The sequence below is a fragment of the Triturus cristatus genome, chromosome 4_2 (assembly GCF_964204655.1).
Source record: "Triturus cristatus chromosome 4_2, aTriCri1.1, whole genome shotgun sequence".
Taxonomy (NCBI): domain Eukaryota; kingdom Metazoa; phylum Chordata; class Amphibia; order Caudata; family Salamandridae; genus Triturus; species Triturus cristatus.
Window position 1 is genome coordinate 154269249 of NC_140586.1, and position 18999 is coordinate 154288247.

The window sequence follows — 18999 nt, forward strand, 5'->3', positions numbered from 1 at the left end:
GCATGTTATATGCAGCGATGCCTTTTGCTTGACCACCAAAATAATGTCAAAGAAGGTGTAGTATGTGAGTTTTCAAGACCACACTGGTGCCCTCTTGTGACTTAGGAGAAAGGGCGCAATAGGACCAAAAGCAACATCAAAATTCAGGCACACAAACCCCTTCCACCCCTACTATACCAGAAAGCTATTTTCTATGTTGTATCAATGGATAGAATGACTGCTTAAAAAAGATGATCTTCCTGATCATGTGATGTAGCATTGGGGGGAACAACCTTTACAACGCAACTTTTACAACGCACTACACTTACAATGCATTTTTTACAACGCAAAATCCATTACAACGCACTACACTTACAACGCATGACACTACAACGCATTTTTAAAAACTACCTTTACAACGCATTCCATTACAACGCCTACCATTACAACGCATAATATTACACTACACTATCCAACACTTACCCTACTGTTGCACCCCCTGGAGTTAGAATAGTCCTTTTTACCCCTATACTATCCAACACTTACCCTACTGTTGCACCCCCTGGAGTTAGAATAGCAATTTTTACCCCTATACTATCCAACACTTACCCTACTGTTGCAGCCCCTGGAGTTAGATAAGCAATTTTTACCCCTATACTATCCAACACTTACCCTACTGTTGCACCCCCTGGAGTTAGAATAGTAATTTGTACCCCTATACTATCCAACACTTACCCTACTGTTGCACCCCCTGGAGTTAGAATAGTAATTTTTACCCCTATACTATCCAACACTTACCCTACTGTTGCACCCCCTGGAGTTAGAATAGTAATTTTTTCCCCTATACTATCCAACACTTACCCTACTGTTGCACCCCCTGGAGTTAGAAAAGTAATTTTTACCCATATACTATCTAATACTTACCTTAAATGCAATTTAATATTATGCGTTGTAATGGTATGCGTTGTAAAGGTAGTTTTTTAAAAATGCGTTGTAGTGTCATGCGTTGTAAGTGTAGTGCGTTGTAATGGATTTTGCGTTGTAAAAAATGCGTTGTAAGTGCATGCGTTGTAAAAGTGTGCGTTGTAACGTCATACATCCTAGCATTGGTTTAAACCATATCCGTGAAGAAGGAACTTCCGCAGTCCCACAATCTCAGCTGCTGTTACATCTTTGTACAGTAATTTACAAACTGTAAATGATCACACCCCTTAACTATTATTTGGCCTGGGACATACCATATCGTGCCTGTCCTTCACTGGTAGTGACAAAGAGGAAAAAAATCAATTTAAGGGCCTGTGTACAGTCCACAAGTTGTGCCACATCCTACCGAACTAACTTCTTGCAAGTCTACCATATCCCTGAGCAACTGAGACTGGCCTCTCTAAAGCTACTACCAGATAGTCTGTCAGTAAATGTGTCACTGTAGGAACACCAGGGCCAATATTACAGAAGTTGCCCGGTGGCGCAATAGGAGTTTGTATGGCCCTGGGGCAACTTGCTATTACAGAAGGGGCCGCAGACGCTTATGCGGCCCTTTTTGTAATACCGATAGTACTGACACACATGTAGTGCTAGTGCTATCGAGAGAGGGCATTATCTCATTTGCATGGGGGCATGGCCCCATGCAAATGAAGAAATCTCTTTGCCTCTGCGCCCACGCCATATTATGGATGCAGGCGCAACGGAAAAGAAGCTGTCAGGAGGCGCATTGACAGTGTGCTACAAAAAGGTGGCATGCTGTCAGTGCGGCCCCTGATGGTAGCCCTCTAAAGGGGGTCCTATGGATCCTCCCCACATCTCCTTGCAGGCAGGTGCAGTCACTCACTGCACCCTCTTGCAATGGGATCTCTCTCCTCTCTTAAAAGTGCCGCCTGCACAGTGAAACACGGAGCGGCTGCTTGAAAGCACAAGTTCGCGGCTGCCCTGAGGGCAGCGCTTTCAACATAATAGGGTGCACTTTCCCTGTTTGCACACGGCCCACCTATTTGAAAATGCACCATGGCCCAAACAGGGAAAGTGCGCCCTATATGTAATAGGGCCCCTGTTGACTCTCTGGAACACCCTATGCTTGAGATATGAGGAGGACTTGCTAAAATTCAGTTGTGGACTGAGAATTCAACTCTTTCACTTGGTATATGACTTGATCGCATCAAACTAGGCCATGAAGTCTCGGCTGTGCGATGTCCTCTGATGCAGTCTGGATCCAATTTCCTATTCTAGCCCAACTGTGTTCTAAAGCAAAAGGCTGTCCCTTGACATTCATGGCCGACATTCATGACATGTCCATCATGGATGCCAAATCCCAGAAGCCACAGATGAGGCCCATCATGGAGCGCTGGACCTGTTTTGCAGATAAATACCATGACTGGAATGACGGTTGTATGACAGAATATTGGATGATATTTTTGTAAACAATATTTAGGACAAAATATTGATTGATGTGGTTGCTTTGGTGTTTTATGGAACGCAAAACAGATACTTCCAGAAGCAAGAGGGCCAGAGCTAAGAAATGTCTGCCTTAACCATACCACATGCTGTTGCTACCCACAACATGCAGAATGGCACTCACAGTGATTGGTGTAACGGGGGATATATGTTATCTGTGCGCTGGCAGTTGTGCCACCGCAATTATATAGGTTGCGCCATACTGTACTGGCAGTGTTTGTCCTGATGGAGTTTCAGTCTTAAACTTCCTTTTCTCAATACAGCTGATCTACCTTCCACCTCCATGGGGGGACTGCAAATCAAGCCCTATCGACTCAGACTTCTTCGACACCTACAGCATCACTGCGTGTCGCATCGACTGCGAGACACGATATCTGATGGAAAACTGTAACTGCCGGATGGTTCATATGCCAGGTAATGCATTGATACAGATTGTGTGTGCAATAGATGGCACTGGCACAGGTGGCTCAGATGCCAGTTAGGGTATTGGAGCAGATGATTTACATTCCAGGTAAAGAACTGGCACAGAAGGTTGTCATGGTAGGGGAGAGGTTACCACAGGTCATTCATCAAGTACAGAATTGTTTCAGATGGTGTCAATGGCAGGTTATCCATTGGCTATACTGGAGACCCTGCACTTTATTTAAAGTTTAGATGTCTGCGACCCCCAAAAATGGGATCAGGAAGACTTGGGCCCCTGTCACAAGGGATTCTTGGGCGATAAATATAACTTTGTGTACAAAAATAATGTATTTATGCCTGCCAGGAATCCACAAAATTATTCCTAACAGATGTCAATGCATTTACTACTGTGGATTTCTCCTCCACAAATGGGAGAGAAATCTGTACTAGAAAATCTTCTCAAGGGACGCGAAATGGCATCACATTGCATGTGGCATCTGTAAGTTTGTGAACACCAGCAAACAAGCGAACATTCACAAATTAAAATCTGATCTCTTTCCACCCTGGAAAAGGTTGACAAGTGACACCAGTCACCATTTCCAGGATGGGGAGGTCGAAGAAGGGCTTTCTCCACGAGAACAAATGTTTTCTCCAAGGCATGCTTCTGGGAATATTTACGAAAATAAAGAAAACATAAAATAATATGCACGTGGAGCTGTAGGTCTCTGTCTTTACTTTTACACCTGTCTCCGTGATATTGTGTCATCTGTGTCTGTTCTGTTCCTTCTTGTAGGTGACTCTCCTTACTGCACACCTGAGCAGTACAAGGAATGTGCAGACTCCGCATTGGGTAAGCCTAGTCTTTCTTCATTGATCTTCCTTCAACTGTCCGTGCCTAGTCGCAACCATGTAGGATGTATGGGGAAACATCGTTTACATCGCATTCAGTACAACGCGATGCTGTTACATCGCGGTCGTTACAACGAACGCATGTAACCACGCGATGCCATTACAACGCAAGTCTTTACATCGACTTGCGCTAGATGGCGTGCTAACATTACAAATAGTGTAGTTTACTATCCCAACACCTTCCCTACTGTTAAGTAGACTGGAGTTGGAATAGTAAATTACGCTTTTCTAATGTTAGCACGCCATCTAGCGCAAGCCGATGTAAAGACTTGCGTTGTAATGGCATAGCGTAGTAACATCGCAGTCGTTGTAACGACCGCGATGTAACTGCACGCGTTGTAATGACTCGCGTTGTTACGTCATACATCCAAGGTAAGTGAAACCCATATAAATGTGTGTGAAAAAAAATAAATATATAAAATATATACAAATATATATATAAAAAATATATATATATTTATAATAAACCTTTTTATGGGGGGGGGGGCTCAATTCCCATACCTACCTCTAAAGTACATAATCATCATTACTACCCTATACCCTTACCCACCCCTTACCACTAAAACACACTTTAATCATATAGATAGAGGGATAGATAGATAGATAGATAGATAGATAGATAGATAGATAGATAGATAGATAGATAGATAGATAGATAGATAGATAGATAGATAGACACACACTTACTGTGTATTTAGCTTACCATTTCGTTGTAAAGGCATATGCGTGGTAAGGGCATTGAAATTGATGAGTTGTAAAGGCTTTTTCCCGACCACATGCATTAGGATGCTCCTATACTTCTTGTTTTACAGATTTCCTGGTGGAAAGGGACAACTCGTACTGTGTGTGCGAGACGCCTTGCAACATGACGCGGTATGGGAAGGAGCTGTCGATGGTGAAGATCCCTAGCAAGGCCTCCGCCAAGTACCTGGCCAAAAAATACAACAAGTCCGAACAGTATATTGCGTAAGTGTGGCTCTTAGAAGCGGTCTAGTTTCTTCTGCACAGTGGATGGACGTCCAGCCTCTCTCTTCATGGACCATCACATCCTTACTTGCGGGATTCATTATTTTATTAACTTATACAGTTTTGTATAGCACGGGCCAGGCCCAGAATGGTGTCAGAGCGCTGCCCAAGAGAAGCTACGCTGTGCTTAGAAGTATAGAATGTGCAGCCAGGATTTAATTCTAATCCCAAATTCAGCAGCCATTTTCAAACTTCACATTGAGGTAGCAGCTAAGAGAGAAGGGCGTAGTGGACCAGACGTATGTAGTCCAAAGCACGCTAGCCTTTAAACCATAAGCTTAAACCATAGGTACTCTTTATGCATGTGAGAAAAGATCGCTGGAGAAGTTCACAGGGATGGAAGAGCTAGCAGATAACAAGCCTGCATAGTGGTGCACAGGGTACAGGGAGAACGTACGCGCAGAGGTATAAACAACGAAGAAGGGTGTTGAAGGAGCTTAGGCGCAGTGCAAAGAACAGGCTTGGTAAGCCCCTGAAAAGGTGGCAGTAAAGCCATCTATGTAAGTGAGAAGGGTGTAGAAAAGATGGGGGGGTGAGACGGGGCAGATAGAAGCATGTAAGCCACAGCATAGGTTCCTTATGCAAGTCGACTACTCAACCGTCAAGAGCCCCAAAACTGGCAGACCTCATCTACACGGATATGTAAGAATAGCATTAGCAAAAATATCACTTGATAGAAGTTTTGTGTCCCAATTTCATCTACAAAATATCACCCCATTGGGTGTAGATTTCCTATTAATAACTCCTAAAGGGGGCGATAATTTTGTGGACAACCTTTAGGACTCAATATTTCAGCCAGACGATATTTTGGTTATGGTATTTTGGTATAATATCATCTCTTGGCCCTTGAGCGGGAGGGCGGATTTTATGAATCGACAGAGGCGGCGTGACTAGTGTATTGATGTCAGATATGTCATGACAAATATGAACCTTCCACAAAACCTATAATCTGCTAACAAATCTGAGGGTTTCATGAAAGACAGAGGTGCGTGTTCCCACAAAACCTCAAAATGATGCAATCTACGTTTGCGCCAATTTCAGTTGAGGAACTCACTGTAAAATGTGCTTGATCTGGAATCCTCAGTGCAGATTCTTCCACGTTACCAGGAGGGTTTTTCATGGGGCCAGAAAGGGTGAAAAGATAAAGCTTTACCAACTGGTAAAAACCGGAAGTGCATACCATTCCCCATTCAGCCTTCAAAATTTAGAACAAGGAGCAAAGACTGTGCATTAACCAACCCATGGGTCTTAAATGAGGCGACTAGTCATAAAAACTAGTTATATCTTCACTTTAAACTAGAAACAAACCGCCTAGGACAATCTAGATAAACTCTAGGGGCAGTTGCACCGGAAGCGAGGACTTAACAGAGCTTGTAGGTGTAGACAGAGAGAGAACACATGAGTGGATGAGTTGGAGAGGTTTGTGTTTGTGTGTGTGGTGGTGCAGCCAATGGAAGCGTGTATGTGAAGACGGCTTAAGTAAGAGCGCACTTATGGGTGTTTTGTTTTTTCTTTCCTGGCCTCTCGCACAGTGAGAACATCCTGGTTTTGGATATTTTCTTCGAAGCCCTCAACTATGAGACAATCGAGCAGAAGAAGGCCTATGAGGTAGCGGGGCTTCTGGGTAAGTGAATTGCTGTAGACAATTGGTTCCCACCTAGCATTAACCAAGGGTTGAGCTTGGACAGTGTGCATAGGAAGCAACAAACGCGCTTCATAATAAAAGATGATATAAATGTTCCAGTGTAAAAGTCTCAAAAGACGCGTAGCATTGAGCCCGTCGAAACAGTTCCAAACAAGGGAAAACTGAAACACTGCATCAGGAGCTTCTCCGGGGACACAGTGCCATTGAGTGCACAAACATGCTTCATAATACAAGACACTACAAAAAAAAAGAATTAGTGGCCCCAGAGATTCTATATCGAAGAGGTCAAGCGAGGTCACAGGAACACGGTACACCAGCACAGATCATCAATACTGCATTATGGGTCAATCAGGAACTCTGAACCCCTGGTGCTCAAGACAGATATTGCATTCCAGGGTGGAAGCTCCAGAAGAGCGTTGTGTTGGAGGTTAGGTCTTCCAGACAACATTTCTTTATGGGTTAGAAGAAGCTCCAGAAAATATGAACTTGTAGGTCAGTGAGCCAGAAAAGTTGTATTATGGGATACTTGCCCCAGAAACACTTGGATAGGTGATCGAGAAAATATTGTATTTTTCCTTCTGTGTCTCAGAAAATATTGCATCGTTTGATAACAACCCGCTGATGGTTAGGTGCTTCAGAAAACTGTATTTTAGGTTGAGTGCCTCCGCGAATATCACATGGGTTGGTGCTCCAGAACACACTGGACCAATGGCTAGGTGCTCCAGAAAACACTGCATTGTAGGTTAGCCGTTCTAGAAAACGTAATATTTTTTATGTTAGTTTCCCCAGGAAACATCCCTTTAAAGGCTAGTAGCCTGATAAAAATGTTGCATTAGATAAAACATTGCATCTTAAGTCAGGTGTCCAATAAAGTCCTTGCATTATAGAAAGCATGGCATTGTGGCTGCTCCAGCAGTGTCCCCTCATTGGCCCCCGGGCCTCTCCATCAACCGGTTCTTTCCGGCCTGCTTTCCCCAGTTTGAGAAATTGACGCTTCCCATAGCAGGCAGCCCAGTCCCCCCTGATCTCCATTCTACGTGACAGGAAGAGCACTCCACTGAATTTGAATATCCTAATTAGAAAATGCAAATGTGTTTTATTAGCATATGCAATTAAATTTGTTTTTAATCGTCTTGAATGGTGGTGATGTTTTCCCTCGACCTACAGTTGCTCTCTGATCATTTGCAGGGCGTCCTAAGGCCGGGAGCAGAGTGGGACTGATTGGGGCGGGGCTGCTCGGATGACTCACACCCTATTTGTAGGAGGGAGTGATGGGAGAGCAGAGGGTGCCAGGGAAGGGTCATCACCCTGATTCGCATGCATATGATTCTCTTGCTATGCCCAGCTAGCTGGCATGCGCAGTCAATAATGTTCCCATATACTCCAGCACCCCCCCCCCCTCCCCCCCATCATCAACCCCTTTCCAGAACTAGCTTCCTCAGGAGCAGGTAACCCATGGTGCAGCTGGTGCTGCCCATACTTTCTGCATTATAGGCACGGGGGTAGCTGGGTAAATTTGTGATAAGAGGGCTCATATAAGAGGGGTCTCATAGGTGAAGAAAACAGATGCTCCCTGGGCCCACTTCTCATCGCTAGAGCATAGAGTGGATAGTCAAGGCCAGAAAGTCTCGTCTGACTTTGAGCATTCTCGTTCCAGTAACTGCACCAACGGCCTGCCTGCGTCAGACACACATACCTCTTCTAAGCCCCTACAGAAGAATTACATTTCAAAACATTGTTATTATATGTATACCTTTATTCGTAAACAATTCATTATTGAACGTGCGCCTCACTATTTAAATTGTTTTTTTAATCAAATACAGAAAAAAAATATTTTTTAAACTGAACATAATTAAATAATCCCTCAATCACCATCACAAAATTACTCAAGACACCTATAAAGTCCCATCGGATTAAAAACAAGGATTCTGCTGTAGACCCCAAGTCCAAGTGTCAAGGAGACACAACATATTATTTCCTCCTTGTATGGTCAACCACATTGGGCACGTTAAACAGCATCGACATACATTTCGGTGGCGAGACTCCACATTTAACTACCTCCTTCATCAGGACGAAACAGAATTTAAATTGGGATAGTATAATGACAGCTCGTCAGTCTTTTAAACAGAATTGCACAGGGTTCAACAATCCTATTATTTTTTAAGGAGAGAGGAACAATGCCCATATTTTCATCTAACTCTAATCTAGTTGAAACAAAGAAAGATGTAGATCCCAGATCTCCAAAAACTATCTTCAATGCAGACTTTCATAGGCTCCAAATCAGAACATTTTAGAATTAAGAGGTCAGTCGCGACTGGTCATAGGAGCTCTACCTGTTGGCAGGAAAAGGTAAGGATATGCAGCTATCCTGGGAGCAAGACAAAAAACACAGCGTCACAAGGATCTGGCCCAGGCCAACGGCCAGTCTGACCTCCATTTTGTACAAGAGTAGGGGGACTTTTTCTTCCAAAATGGAGGCCAGAATACAGTGCAGAGAAATAACTGAAAGCTCTTAAATGATAAATCCATGGGGCAGTTCTCCCGCCAGGCTGGGGTGGGTGTGCACTGCATAAAAAAGCATCTTTAAGCACAGTGTTTGTAGGGCTGGGCCCACGCTCTCACCAAGGAGTACAGGGTTGCCACTTGACCTGCAGTTTACGGGTATGGGTTGTGTTTTCATGCCACAACAGGTATAAAAAATTCAGGAAACCATTATAATTCGTATTGGAAAAGTGCAAAAAATAATTTGAAATCCCTAAATTCCTAAATAATTTTTAAAGCAAACAGAAGCTGTATGTATGTAGTAAAAAAGAATATCAGGGATGTTACAAAATGATTTTTCAGGCACCACACCAAGCACTTCCAGAACCGTAAAACACGCACCCATTTACCCTCATAAAAGTGGCAGCTCCAGATGTGTAGTAGGGGTGCCATGAACACTAATGCAAAAAACAGGAAAATGCCCCTCCAGACCAGATAAGTATTAAAATGAAGCCGTAACTAAGGTACAGAGGTAGGGTAACCAGGCCTCCCGGATTTGTTGGGACAGACCATTTTTTTTCATGGCCCGTCCCGGTATAATTTACTTAACTATGCTATGGCCTGGTTTTGAAAGAGTCGACAAATACCAAGGGGACACAATACTTCAGATTAAGCCACATAGACCTGGTTAGTAGAACTCATAATAAAGCAATATAAGTAACACCAGTGAACCCTACTGCAGAACAGTCAAATTCTAAACATTGTTCATTGTGTAAGAGGAGGGGGCGTGGACTTAGTGAGCAGGGCTTTGTGCTACCCCCCACACACAAAACCCTTCCAAAATAAATAATAAATAAAAGCTATTCATTCTGCAACCGATTTCCTGGGTTGGTTTCACAAACCATAATGAACATCAACTGTGCAGAGGCTCCAAACACGAGCTGGAAACCCTCTATATGCAGGGGTTTCCAGCCCACCTTTGATCCACCACCTGAATCAGCTGCCCACCGGGTGACCGTGTGAAGATTGCCAATATCGTGTGGCGCACGGTGGCGCCGTGTGTTTTGACAGGGCTCATACTGTGTGTGAAAGTTGTAATTTTCTTAATATCCCTTTTCTACCTTGATTCGAGATGTTCAGTCATTCTGTGCATGGGGCTCCTCACCGAACTGTAGCTTTACTTTTAGGCCTGTAGTCCATGTTGGCTTTTTGAGTTCTAAATCTGGTCATCGTGTACAATGGGACCCTGGTGGCACCGCACCAGCTGTACTATGGACAGCTAGCCCCCACTGAGCTCTCCTAGTAATCCAGATACACCAGAATCATGACAGAGTAAGGTAAGGTGGCCATTTATAGGTTGTATGACACAACCACGCTTTCCTTTGCCACGCACGCGTTCCTTAACAACGTGGGTGGAACAATGAATGCGTCTGAACCACGCATTCCATTTACAACGCAGGTCCTTACAACGGCTTGCCTTAGGGGGACACTGGACTTTGGAATAATATAATTTACCATACCAACTCCAGTCCCCGCAACGGTAGGGAAAGCGTTGGCCGTTAACCCCTTCCACGCTCATGACGGAACCACTCCGTCAAGAGCCACGGTTGCGCTGTGCTCATGACGGAGTGGTTCCGTCATGCTGCGGCCGTTGGCCGCCGCTCCGCCCACGCGGCGCTAATTCCCCGCCTGTGCGGGCGATTAGCGCAGTGGGCGGAGTCGTGACGGAACCACTCCGTCATGAGCACAGCTCAACCGTGACTCCTGATGGAGTGGCTCCGTCATGAGCACAGTGCCACCGCGCTGCCCCCAAACCCCCCCCCCCCAGCGCTGCGGCGGAATTCCTGCCACAGCCAAGGGGTTAAAGTCCAAGGCTGCTCTACCTAACGCGAGTCTTTGTAACAACTTGTATTGTAAATGGAATGCGTGGTTCAGACGCATTACTTGTTCCGCCCGCGTTGCAAAGGCAACCCGTTGTTCGGCGGTCGTGGCATTTGCTGTTTTCCCCATTTATAACGCCCCAGAGGGAAATAGGTGTTAACTCTTTCCAGTCCAGAGCTATTTTAAGAATTCCTGACCATCGCCCTCCCAGAGCACGCGCCCTGAAACTCCTGTGTGGCAGCGCCTTCCAGTACACTTCTGGATCACAACACACACACGTCAGACTGGAAGGAACACTGGCCAGGGGTTTCAGTTAACCTCCCTGTAACAGAAAGGTGTTTTCTACTTTCATTCAGGAGAATTTAGCCAGGGAAATTGCTAAGTGATTCTGTCTAAGGATCAAAATGTCTTCTTTTTACCTGCGGTTGTATGTCAGAATATCATGTACAAAAATAATGTCCAACACTAATTTCCTATATATCTTTTACAAAACATCCCTTGGGTGTACATTTTCTATTATTAATTCCAATGGGGCAATAATTTTATAGATTATATTAAAAACACAATATTTATGTCAGATGATATTCTGACTACATTATTCTGGTACTGCACCCTTACCTACAGTACCATGAAATAAAATAGTTTTCAGTGTTCAAAAGTACATAGTGTTAAGAAATTTTAAATCAACAACCAGGAAACATAAATCGAGAACTGGAGGGCACAGAAACTGAAGAAAAAGGTGCCTCAGTAGCAGTGGCAGCTGGCATCTACGAGGAAAGGGAGGCACAGGGAGGCAGCGGGGGTTGGGGTGGGCAGACACCAGCAATTACATTTAAAAACAAAGAAAAGCACTTCCATTGCACGTCCTATGCTCCCGAACTCTTCTTTCAGGAGTGCGGGGCTGCGGGCACGAGCAATCTCCCTTGCCCAGTCCTGATGCTGCTCACACGCAGCATGATAGCAGCGCCCTGATTGGAGGAAGCAGCCTCAATCGGCGCTCCACAGCGCACTAGAGGCCTGCACTTACTCTGAGAGGTTTAAATTGCGCATGTCTGGGTGGCCGTCCCAAGACAGACGGCCAAACGGACATGCGCACTTTAAACAGCGCAAAGTGCCCTCTGCCCACCACCACTCCTCCCTGCTGTCACTCAGCAGGCCCCGCTCCGTCTTGATGTTCAGTTCAGGACAGAACGATAAAAAATAAAATGGTAATGAATTACTATTTTATTTTGATCTTGAGGGGCTTTTGGGGACATTTAAGTGGAGCGACGCTCCTCCACTCCAACAGAGGAGCCGCCCCTGGTTTAAAGTAAAAAGGTCAGTCATCCCCGTTACAACGGTTCCTCTCTTCTTCTGCAGGTGACATCGGCGGCCAGATGGGGCTGTTCATTGGAGCCAGTATCCTGACAGTGCTGGAGCTTTTTGACTACATGTATGAGGTAACATCACCTGCGCACTTCGCTGGATTACGGATTGATGCTAAAACTCGAATGAAAAAATGTCCACTTCTCTTAGGATGGTGTGGGGAGGGACACTCGGGTATGAGTCCTAGGGAAAGATTGTAGTGCCAATGAAAGGAAGCAGTTCGAAATTCCATTGACTGGTTACAAATGGTGTCTACTGGGTCTACTTGCATGCTTATGGGCATTGAACGCCCAATGAACACCGATGGAGTATATTCCAGTGGCCTCTTGACCTGGTTTATACATCTCAACACCTGCCTTGGAATTATTTTCACCATCGCAGCATGCTAAATGCTACATTTTCACTTCAATCTGCTCAGCCACCCTCAAACCTTGCCTACATTGCAAAAAATTGTTCCCTTCCAGTGACCTCAACAGAATTGCACACCATAAACACCAGAAATTGGATTATTATTTGGCGTGGGTAACTACCTCCCTTAATGAACATTCACAGTCAATAAATTAACCTGAGCTCAACCCTCTGGTAGCAATGGCACGGAGCAGACAGGCTTAAATTAGCACAATGTGTAAAGTAATTATGCAGGACTAAAACAGTAATAAATTCAAAATGCAAAACAATAAAAATCCAAAACAAATTTATAAACAAAATGACACCAGGGAAACTGGAGATATGAAATGCTACAATTTTAGGTAGAAATAGCAGCAAAAAAGCACAATGATAGTCAATGGTCGCGGGAAACCAGGACTTAGGTGCAATTTGAGGCTGATCGTGATGGAGCATGGTCGGATACACCAGTGAGATTTATCATGGTCAAAGATTTCACCTTCTAACTTGGTCCTTCAAGTCACAGGAGTACACTTCCTACCACCCTCTCCCCCCCCCCCCCCCCCCCGGACCTCAGAAGAGACACTAAGAGACTCATAAGTTGTCAGGCAGAGGCCAACAGCCGAGTCCAGGCTGGTTACTGTTGCAATTGGTCAGCTGGGTGCTTTCAGGAAAAGGTATTTTGCTGCATGTTGTATTCCTGTAGCTTAAACAAAGGTCAGCCTTATGACCTTTAGAGTCCACTTCTTTGTCCTGTATACAAGAGGAAGCAGGTCCAGTCCTTCAGGGCTCCTCTCAGGTCACAGACAGCAGATCCAGTTCACTTCTGATCTTCCACAGGCCCAGGAACTATTCTGAGGTGAATGTCCTAAGGGGACACATCTCTGTCTGGCATGAGCTAGTGGGTGGGAATGACTCCTTGGCATGCTCTAACTAGTGGTGTAAATGTTTTCGGGTTAATCCCATCCACTTTAGGCATTTTCAAGATGGCTAAAGTCTTTGTCCCTCACTAAACTTGGGTTCTTAGGGCTGGGGCTATGTGTGTGGAATGTACTATGGTAATCCTAGTGCCTTCCCACATCTGACACTAAAATATAGGTTGGAGCAGGTACTATACCCATAACAAACCCAGAGACAGTAGGCTGGATGGATAAATACAGAGTCCTTCAGCAACCAGAGAGTGGATCCACAAGATTTGTTCTGGCATCCAGTACTCTCCCCTTTCTAGTCTGCCCAAAGTGTTATATGTGGCCCCCACAGTGTGGCCAAGCAGGTTTTGACACACAAGCAGGATTTGCCACTGTAGTGTCTAAAAGGATGGCTACATCCCCCACCCTGCATATCCAGAAGAGTCATCTTTGCCCATTCAGGCCAGCCTATTGTCTGCATCTCGGGGCATTTCACACCTATTCAAGACTAATTACGGACTTGGAGAAGCTAGACAGCCAGTGCAAATTAGGATCCAGGAACTTCAGGTAGGGAAAAGGTAACTTTTTAAAAGTTATATTTCCATGATATTTATTACAAAAATCGACTTCACCATTAAATTGGATTTTAATAACTATTCATAATAGTTGTTTAATTTATTTTCTAGCTGGCCCAAGTCCCAAGATACAGGTTAACCTGTTGTTTGGTTCTTGAGGGAATTCCACACCTATTGAGAGCTAATTACTGACTGGAGGAAGCTAGAGAGCCAATGCAAATTAGTCACAAAGAACTTCAGGCATGGTAAAGGTAACTTTATAACAGTTACTTTTCCTTAATATTTATTAAAAATCTGACTTCACCATTGAATTGGATTTTAAGAACTATTACAATTGTTGTTTAATTATTTTCCTAGCTAGTCCCATTCCTAGATACAGTATTAGGATTTTAATCTGTATTCTGATTCTCTATTAGGATTTCAATCTATATTTTGGTTTTCTACACAGGACAGCTAGGCCTGCCACAGTACAAATAGCTTTTGGGCACTAGTCACTGTAAGGACCTGTACATTTTTTATTTCTTCTTGGCCTGCTATTAAATACCACGCACCCTGCCTCCTGGACTGCAATGCCTACTTAGGGGTGACTTATTAATACTTAAAAGATTTTTACCTGTCAAAATGTTTTATTTTGACAGGTTGAATTACCAGTGTAGCCTCACACAGCAACAGTGAGGCTACACTGGTAGGACTGAAGACGTTTGCGCTGCCACTGTAGTGGATGTCACAATAGGTGCTGCAGACCACTAGTGACATTTATCTTACAGGTGTGGGCATACATTGTACCATTTACTTGGGACGTATAAGTGAGTTAAATATGCCAATTCAACCATGTCTAAAGGAGGAGCCCAAGTTTCTTTTTCTACTGGTTAGCAGGGGTAAAGTGCACAGAGTTCTAAAGCCAGCAACAACAGTTAGGGCAAAAGATGGTCATTTCCTACACACCAGACATCATCCTCTACCAACACTGCTCAGCAAGAGGTATGACTGTTAATGGCATATAATGTTATCTGGGGCTTTAGTTCCTGTTTAATTTAACAAGTAGAACATCTGTTGCTTTTCCACAGGATGCATACTTACAATGTCCAAAACTCTGCATACCACATTTACATCCTGTAGAAACCATTTGATATTGCTATGAAAATCTAGGAAAAATCAGTAGTGTAGAGACAACAAGGATCTGTTTGTCGAGGGCGCTGAGGGTTGCGCTGCAGCAGATGGGTTGACCACTAGGGCATCTCAAAGACCTAAATATGTTCTTTTGTGCCCCCTTTAGGTGTTGAAATACAAGATGTGCCGGAGAACCAAGTGTCCAAAGGACCAGAAACGTAACAACAATGACCAGGGAGTGACTCTCAGCATGGATGACGTGAAACGCCACGTAAGGTCATCCAGCACGTGCTCCAAACAAATCCACATGGTGATCCACAAGTGTAGTCTTGGGCACCCCCATTTCCCTTAGCGGAGATAGCAGCCATGGGGGAGGGTGTAGCTCCTTATTCTAGAGACTGTATTGTGTGGATGAATTCTCTCTTTAGAAATCTTTTGCACACCTATGTAATATTTTGCCTCCCCTTAGTCACCCATTGCTGTTGCAGGCTCTTTAGCCTCCTCTTGCACAGTCAGGAATGGGATGTTCTCCTTAGATGTCCTTACATACCTTTGGATTTTACACACTCTTCTGTCTTCATTTGCACTCATCTGGAACCATGCACTCTTTAGTCTTGCATCCCACATTTATGGATGGACACCCATCCTACTCTCTCCTTGCACATTCAGGACTGGTGTACAGTTCTGAAAGAGACTTCTTCCTGCAGATTCCTTACCTTGGAATATTCCGTAGGCATCAGACCGGATTCAGAAATTTTGAGTAGTACCTCTGTGCCGGAAAATGGTGCGTAGGCTCCATGTCGTCGTCATCCATGTCAGATGTGAAGTGCACAGTGCCTATATTGGTGCCACCCAGGCATTCTGACATCAGTTCTTTTCTTTCCGCGCCAACAGTTACAGATCTGGAGAGATATCTCAGTTGTTCTTTGGACAACGTTTTCTCGACTTTTGTCGAACTCTTTTTCTACCAGTTCCAGTGTGCATGGAATTATGTCCCCTCAGAAACCTATGGGTTTCAAACCTTGTGGGGAATGCCACAGACAGATATTCATGACTGATCCCCACTTGGCCTTCTTGTTCCATTGGGTCGGGCAATGGCTCCAAGAAAGAGTACAGGGTCTTTGACCCCGCCAATGATATTGCCCAGGGTTTCCTTGAAGGGAACCGGTATGAGGAGTTGGGCAATGACAGTGGGCTAGACGACTTTCCTCACACTGGTTTAGTTACTCCTCCTGGGTCTACTACAGAAGAGCGTGCATCTTTTGCGATGGTGATCATACGGGGGTATGACACCATTGACCACCAGCTTCCAGTGGTGGAAGTGTAAATTAACTTATTGATAGAGGTCCTTCAGCTGAGACACACAAGCTCAGAACCCATGCATCCTTTTAATGAGGCCCTTACAGATGTCCTAATGGGGACCTGATCCAAGCTGTGTTCAGGGATTCCAGTAAACCGTTAAATGACCTACTGCATCGCCCAGTTCCAGGTGAGTTCATATTCTTGACCCAGTATCCACTCCAGAGAGTTTAGTTGTACAAGCCTCCTCAGTGAGGGTCAATCCAATGGTTTTTACACTGTCACACAGGACAGAGAGTCCAGGAGACTGGATACATTTGAAAAAAAAAGATGTTTTTCTCCACCAACTTTGGTCGGTCAATGCCATTTGTCTTATGGGCCCCTGCTCACACACGTTGTAGTATCCTTTGGCGCAAGTGCCCCCTTATAGTCCCTGAAAAAGCCCAAGCGACTCTTAGCCAAGCCATCACTGATGGCTGGAATGCAGAAAAATTCACAATATGGTTTGGAGTGGCCACCACTAACACCATTGGCAGGGCATTGGGTTCTGCAGTGACTCTCAGATGACATGCTTGACTGAGGTTGACTGACTTTTTGGGAGATGGCCAACCAAGCCTTATGGACATGTCCTTCAATGGCTCCTGCCTGGTTGATGATGAAGCAAATGCAGTGCTGGAGCACTTCAAGGACAGTAGGGTCATGGCCCACTCCTTAGGATTGGCTGCAGCCCCGTGCCACCAGCATTTCTCCTTTTGTCCCTCCGGTGGTAACAGTAGGGGATTTCACCCTTGCCAGTACCACCCATATCGACAAGGCCAGCAGGCTCCCCAGCCTCTTCAGGCCTGACGTAGAGCCTCCCAAAGGCTGTGTTGACATCAAGGGAACTGTTCTGCCTACTCCTCCACCCCTCCCTCTATTGGCCCCAGCAAACCTCTTTAGTGCACACTCCATGGGGCACATCTATCTGGGAGGAGGCAGGATATAGCTCTTTCTACCACCATGTCAAGCGGTCACCTCAGACAAGCGGGTGTTCCAGATTGTGGTAGACACTTTCAGTTCTATAGACATCCCCACCAGTGCCTCCATCTGTACAACACTTGTTGGAGGATCATCTATCCGTGTTGCACAAGGAAGTGCTGGCTCTTTTGGCCAAAGGAGCCATCAAGAGGGTTCTGACACCAGAAGAAGTTGATGGTTATACTTAAGCTACTTTCTGGTGTAGAAAAAGGATGGAGCTCTTCGTCCTATTCTGGATCTTCGACCTGTCATCGCCTTTCTAATTTAGAACAGATTCAAGTTGCTCACCCTTTCCAGGTCCTGTCTGCCCTGGGCACTGGAAACTGGATGGTAGCTTCATACCTGCAAGACGCTTATTTTTAAAAACCCCTCTTGCTGAACCACAGACATTACCTGTGGTTTACAGTGGGCTCTAAGCACTTTCAGTTTTCTGTGCTCTCTTTCAGCCTCACCAATGCTTCTCCAGTATTCACAAAAGTGATAACAGTGGTTGCAGATCACCTTAAACAGTTGGGGATTTCATTCTTCCCCTACCTTGATGATTGGTTGTTGAAGGCGGACTAGCCCCAGGCAGTCGTCACCCACCTCCAGACTACAGTGAACAATTTTTATTCATTGGAGTTCACTACCAACATAACAAAGTTGCACCTGACTCCTGACTAAAAGCTCCCTTTTATCAGAGCTATTCTGGACACAGTACATTTTTGTGCCTAACCTCAGACGCAGAGAGTCCTGGACATTTAGGGTAGGATTCCGATATTTAACCCTCAACTCTTGATTTCAGTGAGGCTTACTCTGAGACAACTTGGTCTGATGGCCTCCTGCATCCTGCTGGTGAAGCACACCAGATGGCATATGTGGTCACTGCAGTGAGATGTGAAGTTCTAGTGTGCACAACATATGGGGACTCTCTCTGACCGGGTCCAGATTTTGGAAGAGACTGGAAGGGATCTACAGTGGTGGCTATTGAACCACAAACTGGTCAGCGCCAGACCCCACTACTTTACCCTTCCACACTTGACAGTGAAGTGGCAACCTGGGAAAGGTAGAGATCAGAGGACTCTGGCCTCTGGTAAAAGCCCACATCAACTTGTTTGAATTCCTGCTATCCATCAAAGGCAGGCTGATTCAAGTGTTCACAGACAACACCACTGCAATATGGTACTGCAAGAAGCTGGGCGCGGTGGGGTAGTCAACCCTGTGCCAAGAGGATTTGCGCTTCTGGAAATGGCTGGAAGGTCATGACACCTTCCTGGTCATCCAACATATGGTGGGATCTCTGAACACCAGGAAAGTCAAACTCAGCTGTCGACGCCTTGTGGATCAGGAATCGCGTTTACTTCTGAAAGTGGTGCAGGGTCTTTTCCACAAATCGGGAGAACCTTGTCTCGATCACTTTGCTATCTGTGATTAGATAGAGGCTCTACCTTAAAAGGCATTACTGAAGGTAAGTAATTTGCTCTTTAGTCCCTCTCGACCTTGAATACTCGATGGAGCATACTCTTTAGATTCTTTCACAAGCACAAATAAAGGCATACCCTATAGTCTCCCCTTGCACACCCAGAATTGG

The 18999-nt window shown here is 45.0% G+C and overlaps 1 protein-coding gene across 3 annotated transcripts in view; it reads left to right on the forward strand.

The window, feature by feature from the left end:
* Window positions 1–18999, forward strand: part of ASIC1 (acid sensing ion channel subunit 1) — a 590058-nt gene that overhangs the window by 559433 nt on the left and 11626 nt on the right. For all 3 annotated transcript variants that reach the window (XM_085600875.1, XM_085600877.1, XM_085600876.1), the window contains 6 exons: window positions 2691–2841; window positions 3623–3679; window positions 4551–4704; window positions 6297–6388; window positions 12131–12210; window positions 15280–15384. In XM_085600875.1, coding sequence (XP_085457001.1) covers window positions 2691–2841; window positions 3623–3679; window positions 4551–4704; window positions 6297–6388; window positions 12131–12210; window positions 15280–15384 — 639 coding nt within the window. The remainder of the gene's footprint in view (window positions 1–2690; window positions 2842–3622; window positions 3680–4550; window positions 4705–6296; window positions 6389–12130; window positions 12211–15279; window positions 15385–18999) is intronic.